The sequence below is a fragment of the Seriola dumerili genome, unplaced genomic scaffold (assembly GCF_002260705.1).
Source record: "Seriola dumerili isolate Sdu_G_001 unplaced genomic scaffold, Sdu_1.0 BDQW01000025.1, whole genome shotgun sequence".
Classification (NCBI taxonomy): domain Eukaryota; kingdom Metazoa; phylum Chordata; class Actinopteri; order Carangiformes; family Carangidae; genus Seriola; species Seriola dumerili.
This window is the reverse complement of record NW_019174280.1, coordinates 17,565,263-17,579,193: the sequence shown is the minus strand read 5'-3', so window position 1 is coordinate 17,579,193 and position 13,931 is coordinate 17,565,263. Positions and strand designations below refer to the sequence as shown.

Here is a 13,931-nt window from a genome sequence, read left to right as displayed (position 1 = left end):
TCAAAGCCGTGTCTGGGCTTCAGGGATGTAGATCTCAATGCTGTCTGCCCTCTCTGTGGCTGAGTTCTGTCTGAAAGAAGCTGCTCGTTTGGCCGCCATGAGGCGTCTGCGGGCTTCCTGTCGCTGGCGGTCCTGAAGGTCCAGAGAGCGCTCCCGCGTCACACCGCCACGCCCCTTGGCTGGCCGCTTTGGCAGAGGTGGTGGCCACTTCCGCTCCTTAGGAGACAAGATGACATGATTAAACAAATTATGTATTATTATAGCAACATACTTCAGAGCTAGTGGATTCACAGATTAACAGTGTATCTCAATCAGTGGTCTACAGCTCAAATATTGTTATGAGTGTCGCTGAGTGCCAGATAATATAAATTATAGACCAATTCTTTTAAAAGTCCTTAAACTTAATGGATTATGAATAGACCAATCAATCTAAATATAATTTGATAACTGCTCTGCTATGAAGTCAATGAAACCAGGATCAGACTCCCTTTATGGACACGCAGTAAAATTGACAACACCAATATTTTTTTATTCCAGTAATTATATATTGTTTTCTTTAGTTTAGTCAATGATTATCCCATTATGGAAAAACAAGGGATACCATTTATCCAGCTAAGTACAAGAACCAGCGAGAAGAGATATTATCCAGCAGATGAAAAACTACCTGAGTGGCTTCACGTCATAAGAAAATCAGGCAGAAAATGATGAATGTTGAATCAGTGCAGATGAATTTAATACTCAGAGGAGTTTCATTCATGAAATGGTGTGTAGCTTTAGCTAAATTTGACTACAAGCCTTTAATATATGGACTCTTGGTATCTTGGGTAATTGTGTGTATCACGGACAGACCCAGACCACTTTGCCTGAGCTCTGGTATCACAGCTTGTTGTGCCCCAGACCCCCTGAGGACAGAAAATTATATTCACCACCACAATATGAGAGTTCATTCTTGCTACTACTGAGACACTGTAGCAGAAAACAAAACACAAACAAAATCTGCCTCATCTGATCCAAGGGCAGTTTATGCTAAAACAAAAGACAATAAGAAACACTATATAAACAGTCCTTATTGATTATGTAGCCAGAACATTACCCATGCAAAGCTTGTTTGAAAATCACATTAACCTAAGACGGCACTAGAATTTCATCCTTTTGACCTACAAAGTTGAACAGACTGATAGTCAATAACTTTTGAATGCAAGGCAAGCTCTTCTGATTGCTTTGCAAGCTGGTGATAGAGTAAAATGGTGCCTGCCTTGAAGGAGATAAGCCCAATACAGAGCATCTGTGTCACTGTTAGGGCTCAGCTTCATGGAGCTTGCAATGTGTCCATTAACTGCTGGAGGTAAATAACTCCCTTACAACTACAACTGTAGCATGAAGATAATTATCCAAGTGCCCTGAAGGATCTCGTCTATCTCTAAAAACACATTACCATCTAAATGTGCTTTTTACAAATGCTCCTCCCTCATCTACAAGCACTACTCTGACCAATGTGCTTTCATTTCAGCTGTTGGGTACAAGCGATTTAACCAAATGGCTTTTCATCTTTAACAGTTTAATATCTTTTATTTTCATTGATATTTGTAAATCGCCATCTAGCAATAAGCTAACCATGTTTATGAATCCTGTCCAGTGTACTGTGACATACTCTTTCACATGCAGCTGCCAATTCCTTCGTTCAAACGCTATAAAAAACCATGTTTACAGCTTTAAAAGAAAGACATAGCCTACTCTTCAAAACATAGTCTCTATTTAAGAGGCTGTTTGTAAGTTTTCTCTGCTGCTGAACGTGGTTTCTTGCCGGGAGCAGGTAGTGGTGATTGTCGCTTGACAAGTGCTCCGGCAAAATGTTGCGTTTACTGCAATGAGTCGCAATCGGAAATGGACAAGACGATCCAGGGCTAGCTGCTTAGCATGCTAACATCAGTATGACAGAAGACATGAGTTAACATCGGGGTTGTGTTTAGACAGCTCTTGGCAAACAAAGGAATGAAGTTTGATGCTGAACTCACAACATTTCTTCTTGACTGGTAAGTAAACAGCTGTTATTGCTAACATTGGCTATGTAGCATTAGCAAAACTTACAAATAGCTCCTTTAAGTCTACTGACAATTCACTTACCTTGATATTTGTTGTCTTGTTATAACATTCAAAACACTTGCTTCAGGATACATATCACTACTACTGTACTGTTGTAAAAGCAGTGTTGCATACCCTACAAGTCACATATATTTTAAATATACACATATATTGGAGGAAAACTGTCAATAAGAAAAAAGTGCCTAAGCTATCCTGCTTTTATTAACGTGTATGTAGAGACCTAACAAGTTCTCTGCATGAAGCAAAGTCCATAAATTGCGACTGGAAATATCATGATAGTGGAAAAACTGAATGCAAAGTGTTGTATGCATTTAAATGCTGTACAAAAAATAATAGTCTTTCTTTTGTTCAACTGTTATTTGGTCTGACAATAGGGAATCTCAAAATCATACAGTTTGTATGAATTTTCATTAACATTCGAGGACAGCTGGATTGAATGCTGGTGAAAACGAGGTGAGCTACTATGCATGACAATATGAATCAGATGATGAGTGATGATAACATTATTCTGGAGAGACACCTGATGGTTTTAATGGGAAAATAAACTTTTTAGACGATGCCTTTAGATTTTTCTAAGCTAAACTGATGCTGCTTGTTCCTGCAGTGTTATGATAAGAATGATTAACCTCCTGCTGGGCACAAGCCTAAAACAGGAACACAAATGTTGCTGGTATAGTTTCCCCCCGAACCGAGCAAGTTCATCTAGAGTCCATTAAGACTAATTACTATGAGAGCGTGGATCCCTGGTGAAAACAGCTACCGGCTTTACCTTCTTCTCTGGGCTCTCCACCAGCTGCCACTGGTTGCTCTTGATCTGCTGCAGCTCATCAAACTTGGCAGTGACGTCATCGATGGAAAGCTGCAAGAGGTCCCAGAATCCAGCCAGGTCCTGAGATGTGGGTCTGGGCATGGCACTGGGGTCCTGAAGAGACGGTGGAGTACAACATGTAATGAGGTTTTCATTTTGCATTTTAAGTAAAATGATTTCTTGTCTTAGTTATGTGCAGGATAACTGAACACTGATTACAGATGTAAACAAACTTAAATAGCTTTAGACATATGCTACCTGTTCTGTAACTTATACCATCTGTATCATACTAAACTTAGATTAAAAAAACAAGCAAGATGTCAAAACTTTATGTAAATAACTCGGGGGGGGGGGGGGGACTATATCATAGACTCTGCGTGTGAACAACACCCTTCCCACCACAGTGTGGCAGTACAGCATCAACATTGGTTCATAACCTCAACTGACAGTTCCTGGGCACCTCCTTTAACTGCCTTTAGTGGCATCCTTTTTTAGCAGCCAGTGTGGTCCATTGTGTACTGTAGCAACAACAATGATTAATGATTATCAAAGGTCAGTTTATGGCCTCATGCAGTGGAGAATATTGTCAGAGAGGGAAAGAGACAAGCTATTCACCAGTGGTCATTACCTCAAATCAGGCATCATATATAGTGTGTGTGCACTCTTCAGATTTTTCTTTCTGGTCCAACGAGTGTGTACAGAATTTGAATTGTATTGTAATGTAAATTTGAAAAATGATAACTATTCTATGAAATTTAAATGACAAAAATCTAGTCCTCAGAGTTGCAGCATTTCTGTGGTGCAAATGACAACTCACAAAATCAGGCAGCTCCATACAGCCATGTGCTCATTATCTCTGACTGCAAACAAAGCATGAGTGTGAGTCCAAACCATGAAAAATTCTATCAAGTCAAACTTCAAAGCACATTCAGAGCATCATGCAGTTCCTCCTCCGTCCAGCAGGGAGACCGAGTCGTTCTCTCATTCAGACATGTCTGAGGGCTCAGGGCAATCTAAGGCTTGTCACTACCAATGTTAGACTTAATTCATCATCCCATTATCTACGGAGAGAGAAGGAGAGTGTGCAGCCCAAATCCATCCAAAAGAGAGCAACGCACCGAGTTAAGACACACACACATATACACACAAATATATATATATATATATATATATAACAACACAAGGCAGTGAGAGGGCAGGCAGATTTCAACCACCTCCACAAGGTTTTGCATTTCATTTAAAAAATTAGCTACGCTTTAGAGAGGTGTGATTAAGTGCCTGCCTGTCTCTGTCACCGTCTCTCTCTACTGTATCTGCAGAAACATTCCCACTTATGACACCACCATCTTCTAATATATGCTGACTCTGTGGATAGTTAGCATTAGAAAAGGTATGAGTTTCCAGTCGACGTGACATGAGGACTAAACAGTGAGACAGTGAGGCAGTCCATTATTCAAACTCTGAGATCCCATTCAAACCGCTGCCTCGGAGCATTAATGGATAGCCTCAACACAGGTGCTGTTTCCTATTGGAATTCCCCTTTCGTTTACTGCGGGGTCAATAGCAGCAGAGGGACTGCTTCACTATCGATCTCTGTGGTCTATTTCTGGAAAGTGCACAAGTGCAGCGTCAGGCCGAGCACCTACTCAGAGCTCACAGAAAGAGAAGACCATCAACAAGTTTATCCCCGATCTTTTGTGTTTGTATGTGTAACATAATAGCAGCATGTAGGTCGATACAGTGGTCTTGTTCACAAAAACATGCAGTACTCACCAGATTCTGCTGACATAGCCAGTAAAACTGCTGAAACTTTTGAGACATGAGTAGCTGAGCACTTCCCACTGCACTCCGGATTTTTCCTAGGACTGGTGGACACAAACACACATGCACAGAAAGAGAGAGAGGGACAGCGAAAAAGTGACAGAGAAAGAGAAAGATTCTGTTTTAACCACTGCCAGCTTGGCAAAGGTTGAACATGTTGAGCAAGGATCCAATCTGGTCACAAAATGCCCATCACGATTCAGTGTTTTCATACTCAACATGCTACAGCTAATACTGTGAATGTTCTTCGGCTATACTGTATAACTAATCTATACCTATATGATAGAGTACATATCATAAAAGCATTGACCTAATACAACAAATGCAGCCCTTGCTTTGACAAGAATGTAGTTTCCCTCAGGACACTCACTCTCCTCCGACAGGTCATGTTCCTCTGCCTCTCTCTCCATCTCTTTGCACCATCCCTCCAAACGCTTGGTTTCATTGTGAAGGAGCTGCATAAACCAGCTGCCATCCCTGCGAAGAGGGGACACGCGGCCTGTTTCAGTGCTCTCCAGGCTGGGCTCGACCAGCCAGGGTTCAGGCTGTGGGCTGGAAGGCCCACTGGAGGGCCGGTAGTCCTCCCTGTAACTGAACAGGCCCTGTGTGCGCACCGTACGGATGGCCCCATACTGCGTGGGCGTGCTGGGCTCAGAATGGCGACCAAAGGCGCCACCGAACTGCAGGCCCTTGTCCTCCATGGAGGGAAAGCCCTCCAGCTCCATGTCTGCTTGCACTGCAGTGGTCACACTGTTTGAGCGTTTGAACCGCCCATGCCTAATAAGGACAGTGATGAAATGTAAATATACTTACTTGAGAACAAAGAAGAACTTGCTGTGTCTGTGCGACATACCGCTTTTGATCCTCCACCTGGATCCCTATCGAATGGAACTGAGGAAGGCCTTTACTTTCAGTCTCAGAATCTGTCACAGTTTCCACCTAGTAAATACACATAACAGAACACTTTCAAATCATCATCATTCACAACAGAAATACAGACACACATAACTGACATTCAAAAGGGCAGCTTGACATTTAGAAGTGTGTTACATGTTGCTTAGTTTGAGTTTAATTTTTCACTTATCACACAGAATTCAAGCTTCTATTTTTGTCTTTCAGCCAGCAACGAGTTGGTAAGTGGGAGTGCTGGTTTTGAAAGGGGCTCTTAACATATCCAAAAATCTACTCTTTGCAAACCAACAACTGAAAATGTCTGTTCAAAAGTCACAAAATAGCTCATTTGAAAGATCGAGACCTGTTATAGTCTTGCTCATACCTACAACTGCTAAGGACCATAAGAGAGTCTGGCAGTCAGGAATGAATTGACACTCTCCACTCCTTCTCCCTGCTCTGCAGCAGGTGAAGGTGTTGGTAAACCAGTAGGTAAGAAACCAGCACTTACAGTATGCATGAATCAGAGACGAGACCAGTCTGTTATAACCATATAGCACAATACATGGGATAGAATTCGGTGTTTTTCAAGGTTTCGAACTGGAGACTCAAATGGACAGCTGCATTGTTTTCAGTTGGTTAGATGGCACTGAGGACCACAGTAAGATCGACTGTATCAAGGATTTTGGTACAAGTGAAACTGTTCATTTGAGGGGACGACAAAATTTGCAACAGAATTATCACCTAGGGTGGATTTCTGTTTCACTGCTGGCACAGTGTCATTTTCTTGGACACAATGCTCAGGATTGCCCGCAGGAACAACATGGTCCGCACAGGCAGCTATCTCCAAAGTTGGGGCTAACTACTGAGGACAGTTGGCTTCAGGAGAGGCTAGAAAAACCTAAGTTAGTCAGACAGTGAGCTCACAGAACAGACTGCTTCTTTATACTGTGGTGGAGCTCTTTGTTCAGGTATGGGTGGCAATGTGATGGGGGGTAGTATAAGCTGGCAGTGAGAAAGCACAAAAATCACCACCTGCATCAGAGAGAGGAAGAGAGATTGTTATATTACTCCTCACTGCTGGTGCCTCTGAATGAGTCCTCTCCAGGTGAATGTACGTCCTGACATGTGTAAAGGTCAACAAGACTCCGAAACCTTGTACTTCGACATAGTTTGGTGCATTTGGGAATTGGTAGCATTTTAAAAATGACAATATTAACTAATTTGCACACTTGTAGTTTTATTGCCTGTTCAACATTTTGAAGTCTGAAAGTTTTCCATAATAAAACCTAGTCCTCTTGTCATTTCATAATCCACTGGTTTTTGTTTTTTGTTTTTCATCCAGAGTGATCCATAGTGACATCTGCAATCCCATTGTATTTGGTTGATTAAAATGTATACGACTTGAGAGCCTGGGGAGCTTTTTACTCTGGATTCTACTGGACAGCTCTCTTACATATTAACAATGTGAATATCAAAATGAGAACAAGAGTATTATCCTTTCAGCTGCCAGCACCAGACAGAAGAAGACAGGAGGTTGGTGTAATTAGTATGAAGGCTGGGTGGTGAGTGGAAAGAGAGCAGCAGTGAGTAACACTCTCACTTATGTTGTTACCTGTATCCCAATAGAGGAACGTGGGGTTTTGAGGTACTCCTCTGCCTTGGACACCAGCACTGCTTTGTCGCATGTCTGGACAGAGGTGTGGCTGCCCAAAGATGCATGCCTCTTGCCTGCTGCTGACTCCATGGCCATGGTAACCGCCTTGGTGCTGTCCAGGCTGTCTGTGGAGCTGTAGATGGGACGGCCGAGGCTGTCCGTGGTCCACAGACCGCCCCGTGGATGCCTGCCCTCCTGGTAGGCATCTTGGGTGGACTCTGTACTGCTCTGGGCTGTCACAGAGATAAGAGGCTTGGTGGTGGTGCGCGGGGGCACAGGAGGTGGAGTCTTCTTGTAACTGGGAGGATATGATACCGCTGGATAGCACAAGCAGGATGAGAGGACGAGGACAAGGCAAGACAAGGGTAGAGGATAAAATAAAACATGAGAATGAAAAAAATGTGGCCAAAAGCTGACAAGGGCCAAGTGCTGCAGTAGCCCTGTATCACACAGTGTGTGATAGAAGAGTGTCGTAGCATGATGAGAGATTAGGCATAAGAGCACCTAAAGCGAGGGAAATGTCAGTATACGCTGAGAAGCAACAGCAGCTTTGTAACGTCTGTTTTTACTGCGGAAGTGCAATGAAGGATTATGGGAAAGATTTGCTCTTTCAAATGCAAATGAAAATTTGATGGTAATCCATCCAGATGGACCTCACAGCAGAATTGGACATGTACCAACTTTACTTGCTTTTTTTTTTTTTTTTTTTTTTTTTTTTTGCAAAGCTTTGATAAAAAACACTGATTACCATGTAGTTGTTCGTCATACAAATTTTCAAAATAGTTTAACATTGTTTAGATAATGGAAAATATTCTAGTAAATTCATAGGTGAATAACTCACCGAAAAATACACCTTAATGTCAGATTTTAAAGCCTATTAAATTATGAAAAGTTATCAAAGCTCCTAAATCATGGGAGGACTTGTGAGCAGAACCTGTACAAGAGATGATTTCAAAAAATCTTTATTATACGTATCATGCTACTTGTCAATTCAAACTAGTTAAGGGAATCAAGTCTGGTTGAATTTATGAGTAAATGGAAAGATATCGCAATAAAGAAAGTAAGTTTCCACCATCAGACATTTTTCCGAATAACCTTAGAAACAACTACAAAATTGTTTTTCTTGTTTGGATTTTTTTATGCTGAATACAAATTGAACTCTCTCCTTAAAGTAAAAAGAAACACAGCAGAATGAGACTATGAATCATGGCTCAAACTTTCCTCACAAGTATATAATGGCCCTTACGAGCATTCAGTCATTCATCCCTACAGTGCTTCTCGCCAAGTCATTTAGTCATCCATTTATGATGTCTCCTATTCATTTCCCATCCATGATTCATATATCAAATATTCAGCATACTGAATATATTACTTAATACAGCAATACTGTTGTGCTTTGTCTACCCAAACATATACTGTTTTACTAGTCAAACACACACACAAACACACACACACACACACACACACACACACACACACACACACACACACACACACACACACACACACACACAGTGAGAAACCACTTTGGATTACAGGTAATAAATGCAATAAGAAATAAGAAACCGCATGGAAGTCTGTTAAGCTAAATCCAGTCACAGACTTGACTTCCTTCCAACTTGAAGGGGCTGCAGTTCTGCAAGACACAGTGGGTGGATACCAGAATGAAAAGAGCACAGTGACTCAGGCAGTACACAACGTCACACATTCTATTTTTATACATTTCTACCCATTTGACTTAGTTTCTAAACTGAAAATGTTTCTAAACTGAGTGATAAGTGTCTGCATCTATGTACTCTGGTATGTGTGTGTCCTGCAGTTACCTTTACACATTAAAATTTTTTATTTTGTTAAGATGTTGAAATAAGACTCTAATTCCATGTCTGTCGCTTTTCTAAAACACGCTCGCAATAGTTTCAATAACAAATTAGCATTTTCTTTTTCTACTCAGAAAAAACTGATCATAAAACTTTAGCAATACTGTAGTAGTGACTAAAATAATATTAACATTTTATTATATTGCATTAACATCATAGCATTATATTAACAAAGTCAATTCCTCAAAATCTTTTTAAAGACCTGAAACATACCACAGTCACTTGTTTATGAGATACTCCTACACTGTTCACGAAGGTTATAATGTTCAGGTTTTGTAGAAACTGCTTCAGAGAGGTGTTGATTTAGCTGTGTGATCTTTCTGGAGGCTGCAGTTTGTGGTGCTGTTGAACTTGTTCACCCCATTTATATCAAAAATATCAAAAGCACCTCACTGCACAGTATACTGTGATGCAGTTCAACAGCACCACAAACTACATCCTCCAAAAATGATCAGAGTTGAATCAACATCTTAAAACAGTTCCAACAAAAAATTGAACATTACAACCTTCATGAAGGTAGGACTTACTGCAGGACCTGTATTAGTGTTATCTAGGGTTACCTAATAAACTGGCACCTGGGAGTAGAATACCTAACTTGTCTTTCTCCTCATCACTGACATTCTAACTAAAGACGTCCATCCTGGTCCTAAGTTAAAATCTATTGTATCAATTACTATATTTTCTATTAAGTATGGCTGAGTTGTTCCCCCTGGCAGTCCAAATCAAAGTGATGAATTCAGTTTCTTGTATACTTTGGAGAAATGAAACATTGTAGAAGTAGTGAAGAGCAGGTTTAGAGGAGGAGCTGCCTCAGGAGCAGCAGGAAGGAGGAGGGGCTGGATTAGAGGTTATAAGAAGGATTGACTTCAGGTGCAAGCCCCTTTGCCTACCTGCAGCAGAACCCTGGACTCTCCTGGTCACAGTTGATTGACTGAGTGTAATGTGAGTTCCTTTGTTGTTTAAACCTTGCAGTATAAGATTATTAGTTATGTTCAAGTTCCAAGTTTATATGTTTTTTTTTAATGGAATTAACTCATGACCAGCAACAATTGCCTGCCATCTCCCTGTCCCCTGTGCATATAACCTTGAAAGACTGCAATGAATCTGTAATGGATGAAATTGGACTTCTACTTCTCCTGCTGTCTGACTTTGCCTGACCGCACACCCCACATTGTTCACATTAACTGGAAACCAGCATTCCACCATACAATCAATATCAAGTAACAGTTACAGTAGATGTTACCTACTCAAACTGTTAAAGTATATTATCTTTTATTATCTGTCATGGTGGCATGTACAGACCACCTGAATGATGAGGAAATGCTAATGTGACCAATGGAAATGTCACAGTGAAGTTTGAATTTCTCTTGGTGCCATGTACTGTAGGGCTGCAAATAACAGGGTTTCTCCCCTTGACGACATGAATGTGCGCAGAAAATACTGTTTACAACCAATCAGTCAAGAGACGTATTGTTTCTGAACTGTAAATGTGGGCTGCCAGAGAAAATGTCATAGGGTTTTCATTCATTGTCTTCAGACTGTGAATGTGCACTAAGTTGGTAACAAACAATTGAGCAGTCACATACTTGCTTTGCAGAAGTAATGATTGTGACTGATGATAAATACTCTAAATTAGACTATCATCAGACTGTAAGGTGAGTCAGCACTACACAGTTCCTCTGCACTTCATTCATATACTTTATGCTTGCCTAAATGGATTGACATTTTGGGACACATTTGTTGCCTTATACGCATACAATTACGAGCTGGGCATAATCACACAATTACTTGCTTAACTTAATGTTGTGTAGTGAAGACATTTAACATGCTGACTCCTCCTGGGCTGTCCTATCACCACATAATAGGCTTCTGAGAGAAGTGCCCATCTCACTCTGGGGGAAAAAAAAAAAAAATCACAGTATACTGCAATAACATTGAGTGAACACCAGAGGTCCTCCTATAGACTATAGAGTCTATCTGGGCAATACTGGATTCACTGGTACTGTTATTTGACTCTACTTTTACATGCGTCAATGTCATTTGTATATCAACATCCTCACACAATTATCACTACTTTTTAAGAGCTTATAATAACTGGAGCTCAAACTGAAACTGCTAAAAGTGCTGGAAATAGTAATTGAGTAGGAATTGTATACCACAAAGTCTTAACGTTACTCGAGATGATTTGAGCAGTGGTTGAATGTCGCTAACTTCATTTACTCAAGTACCATACATTAGTGGACTTTTACAATACTGTTTGAGTGTTACCATTTTTATTTTATGCTTCTTTATATTTATATTTCTCTGCATTTCAGAAGGAAATGTTGCACAAATGTTGTACACCACTACATTTATTTAACGGCAGTAGTTACTAGTTACTTTGCAAATGAAGTTGTTATATACAAAATATAAGCTTCTAAATAGAATGCATTGCTATAGGTTAATCTACTACAATATATAAACTTAAAATCAGCTACTTATACCAGCTGCAACATAAAATGCTGCTTACACACTGATGCATAACTAAAACTAATCCAATAATACAAAGATAATGATATAATACTGGGAAAAGACATTTTCCTGCAGAACAAGTGCTTTTACTTTCCATACAAGAATTATATTTTACTGCTTATATTTAGTAAAGGGTCAGAATACTTTTTCCACCACAGAATTTGAGACCTTAAACAGAAAGTTGTGCAAACGGTCCCCACACAGTAGTGGTGTGATTTTTCTGCAGCAAATTTACTGGAACTAATCTCAGACTAAAGTGTACTCAGACCAGAGCACTATGTGACAAAAATTTGACTGAGTTGAAAAAGAAAACCTCTGCAGATGTCTTATCTTCTCCGACACAAGTGCCGGGCATGGACTAAGTGTCTCGAGCTTCCAATAAGAATCAAATTAAAATTCAATTAAATCAAAACTTCAATAACAGGTGAAGTAATAATTGATTCAGGTGCTGTTCAAGTGACAAATTTCGTGTTGTCTACATGTCTGATTCCAGGCAAGATATTGCCAGAATTATGTTGCCATATTTCCATAACAATTATTGCCGCTTAAGGTGGTATGACTCATTAAGAGCCATGAGGGAACAATCTGAAGCCTTAAAATGCTGTTGTAAACAGCATCAGTTCCTCATGCTCAAAGTTCAAGTTGTTCTGTCTAGACTTAAAATTTTGCACTGGCATTTAAAAATCATATGGGGAATTCAAATGTAAAAGAGGGAGGAAATCCAACTGACAGTATAGCCTGAATAACCTATATTGCCATGCAGACACAAGACCTGTTGCATTCTGTGTAAGAGGTCTGACTCTTGCTTTTTTCTAACTTGAAATGTTCCCACTCTCCCCACCTCCGTGTAAGACCTACAGTTTAACTAAATGCTAAATAATGTTCAACATACAAGAGGAGCCACTGAACACAATAAATCAATAACTAAGAGGATGTAGAAAAGGCAAGTTGAGGGAATGTTTTAAAGCGCTACAGGCTTTGTTTAAGGTTTGGCTATTTTAGTCCAGGGAAGTATCATGTCCTTTGTGTAGTCAGTTGTGCCTGGCTGTGTTTGAATATGATTGTTTGGCTTAGCACTGCTGCACTGTGCAGTTCAGTAAACAGACCCACACTCTCAGGGTGCAGCCAAAACTAAATGGACCTGAATGTCATACTATAAAATTGTGCTGCTGCTTTGCTTAAAAGTGCAGTATTTGTGGCCTATAGCTATGGACCCTGAGGCTCTGAAGCAGGGACATACGTCTTCATCAAAACAAAAATTAAGCAACCTTACACTTTGTCTTCATGTATTCCCCTCTCTCTTATCACCGACTATCCATCCTGAGTATTTTCTGTGGCCATTTCTAACTTGATTACAGCTCATGGTGAATCAACAGTGTGCTCCTCATGTCTCGTCAGAATGGTTTATAACGGCACTAGAAAAATAATTAGTCTAACTGACTAATCGATTGTCAGGAAATTAATTTATGACTAATAATAATCAATTAATTGTTAAAGTTATAATTAGGCTACACACTGTAGATCTGATTACTCTGATTTGGTCCCTTGCGCTGTTACGTAACGTGTTTACGTCTGGCGCTCCAGGCTAATGTCAAGCCAATCAACGTTCGCAGTCACCAAAACAACGCTAACAGGTGGTTCCAACCTGCTACCGATAAGCTACTGCCATCATTAGATAAAGTAAGTTGTTTGCTAACTAACTAGCTTAGAAGTGGACAGAGAAGTGCCTTTGGAGTTGTTTTACTAGTATGTATGGACGTTTTAATATGAGAACGTATTTTTCGCCATGAAACCGCTAGAAATCCGGAACGACCCAAAAATGTATCACACCGTTTACAGCGCTAACCGTCAGTTAGCTAACATCGTAACGTCAGCGACAGACAGAAACTGTGTATTTTAGTTGTTTTTTTATCTTATGAGTTTGATATGTACCGACCTTATTGGGGTGGACAGAGAAGTGTTGCTCTGGTGGTTTGAAAAGCTTTATGGACGTTTCAATATATTCGATACATCAAAGTAAAACTTGCTGTTACTATCCAACGTTAACAAAATACAACACCGTCCCATCGCAAACGACCCTTGTGCTAACTTTTCAAAGCCTACATTGGATGTGTTTGATTTTAAAGCAGCTCATTTTCAGCAATATGAAAAAGGTTAAATGTAAAAAAAAAAGAAAAGAGAGAACAAAACTCGAAACAAAAGTCACTGTGCTGATGTGTATCCCAGGCAGACATTTACTTTTAGTTACTGTTTTGTGTGCTTT

At 40.2% G+C, this 13,931-nt stretch overlaps 1 protein-coding gene across 1 annotated transcript in view; it reads right to left on the bottom strand.

The window, feature by feature from the left end:
- Positions 1-13,931, bottom strand: part of LOC111237023 (disks large-associated protein 2-like) — a 93,122-nt gene continuing 79,191 nt past the window's right edge. The window contains exons 6-12 of the mRNA XM_022765969.1: positions 7,239-7,597; positions 5,586-5,671; positions 5,103-5,509; positions 4,685-4,776; positions 2,873-3,025; positions 2,730-2,732; positions 1-216 (exon numbers count right to left, since the gene is read on the bottom strand). Coding sequence (XP_022621690.1) covers positions 1-216; positions 2,730-2,732; positions 2,873-3,025; positions 4,685-4,776; positions 5,103-5,509; positions 5,586-5,671; positions 7,239-7,597 — 1,316 coding nt within the window. The remainder of the gene's footprint in view (positions 217-2,729; positions 2,733-2,872; positions 3,026-4,684; positions 4,777-5,102; positions 5,510-5,585; positions 5,672-7,238; positions 7,598-13,931) is intronic.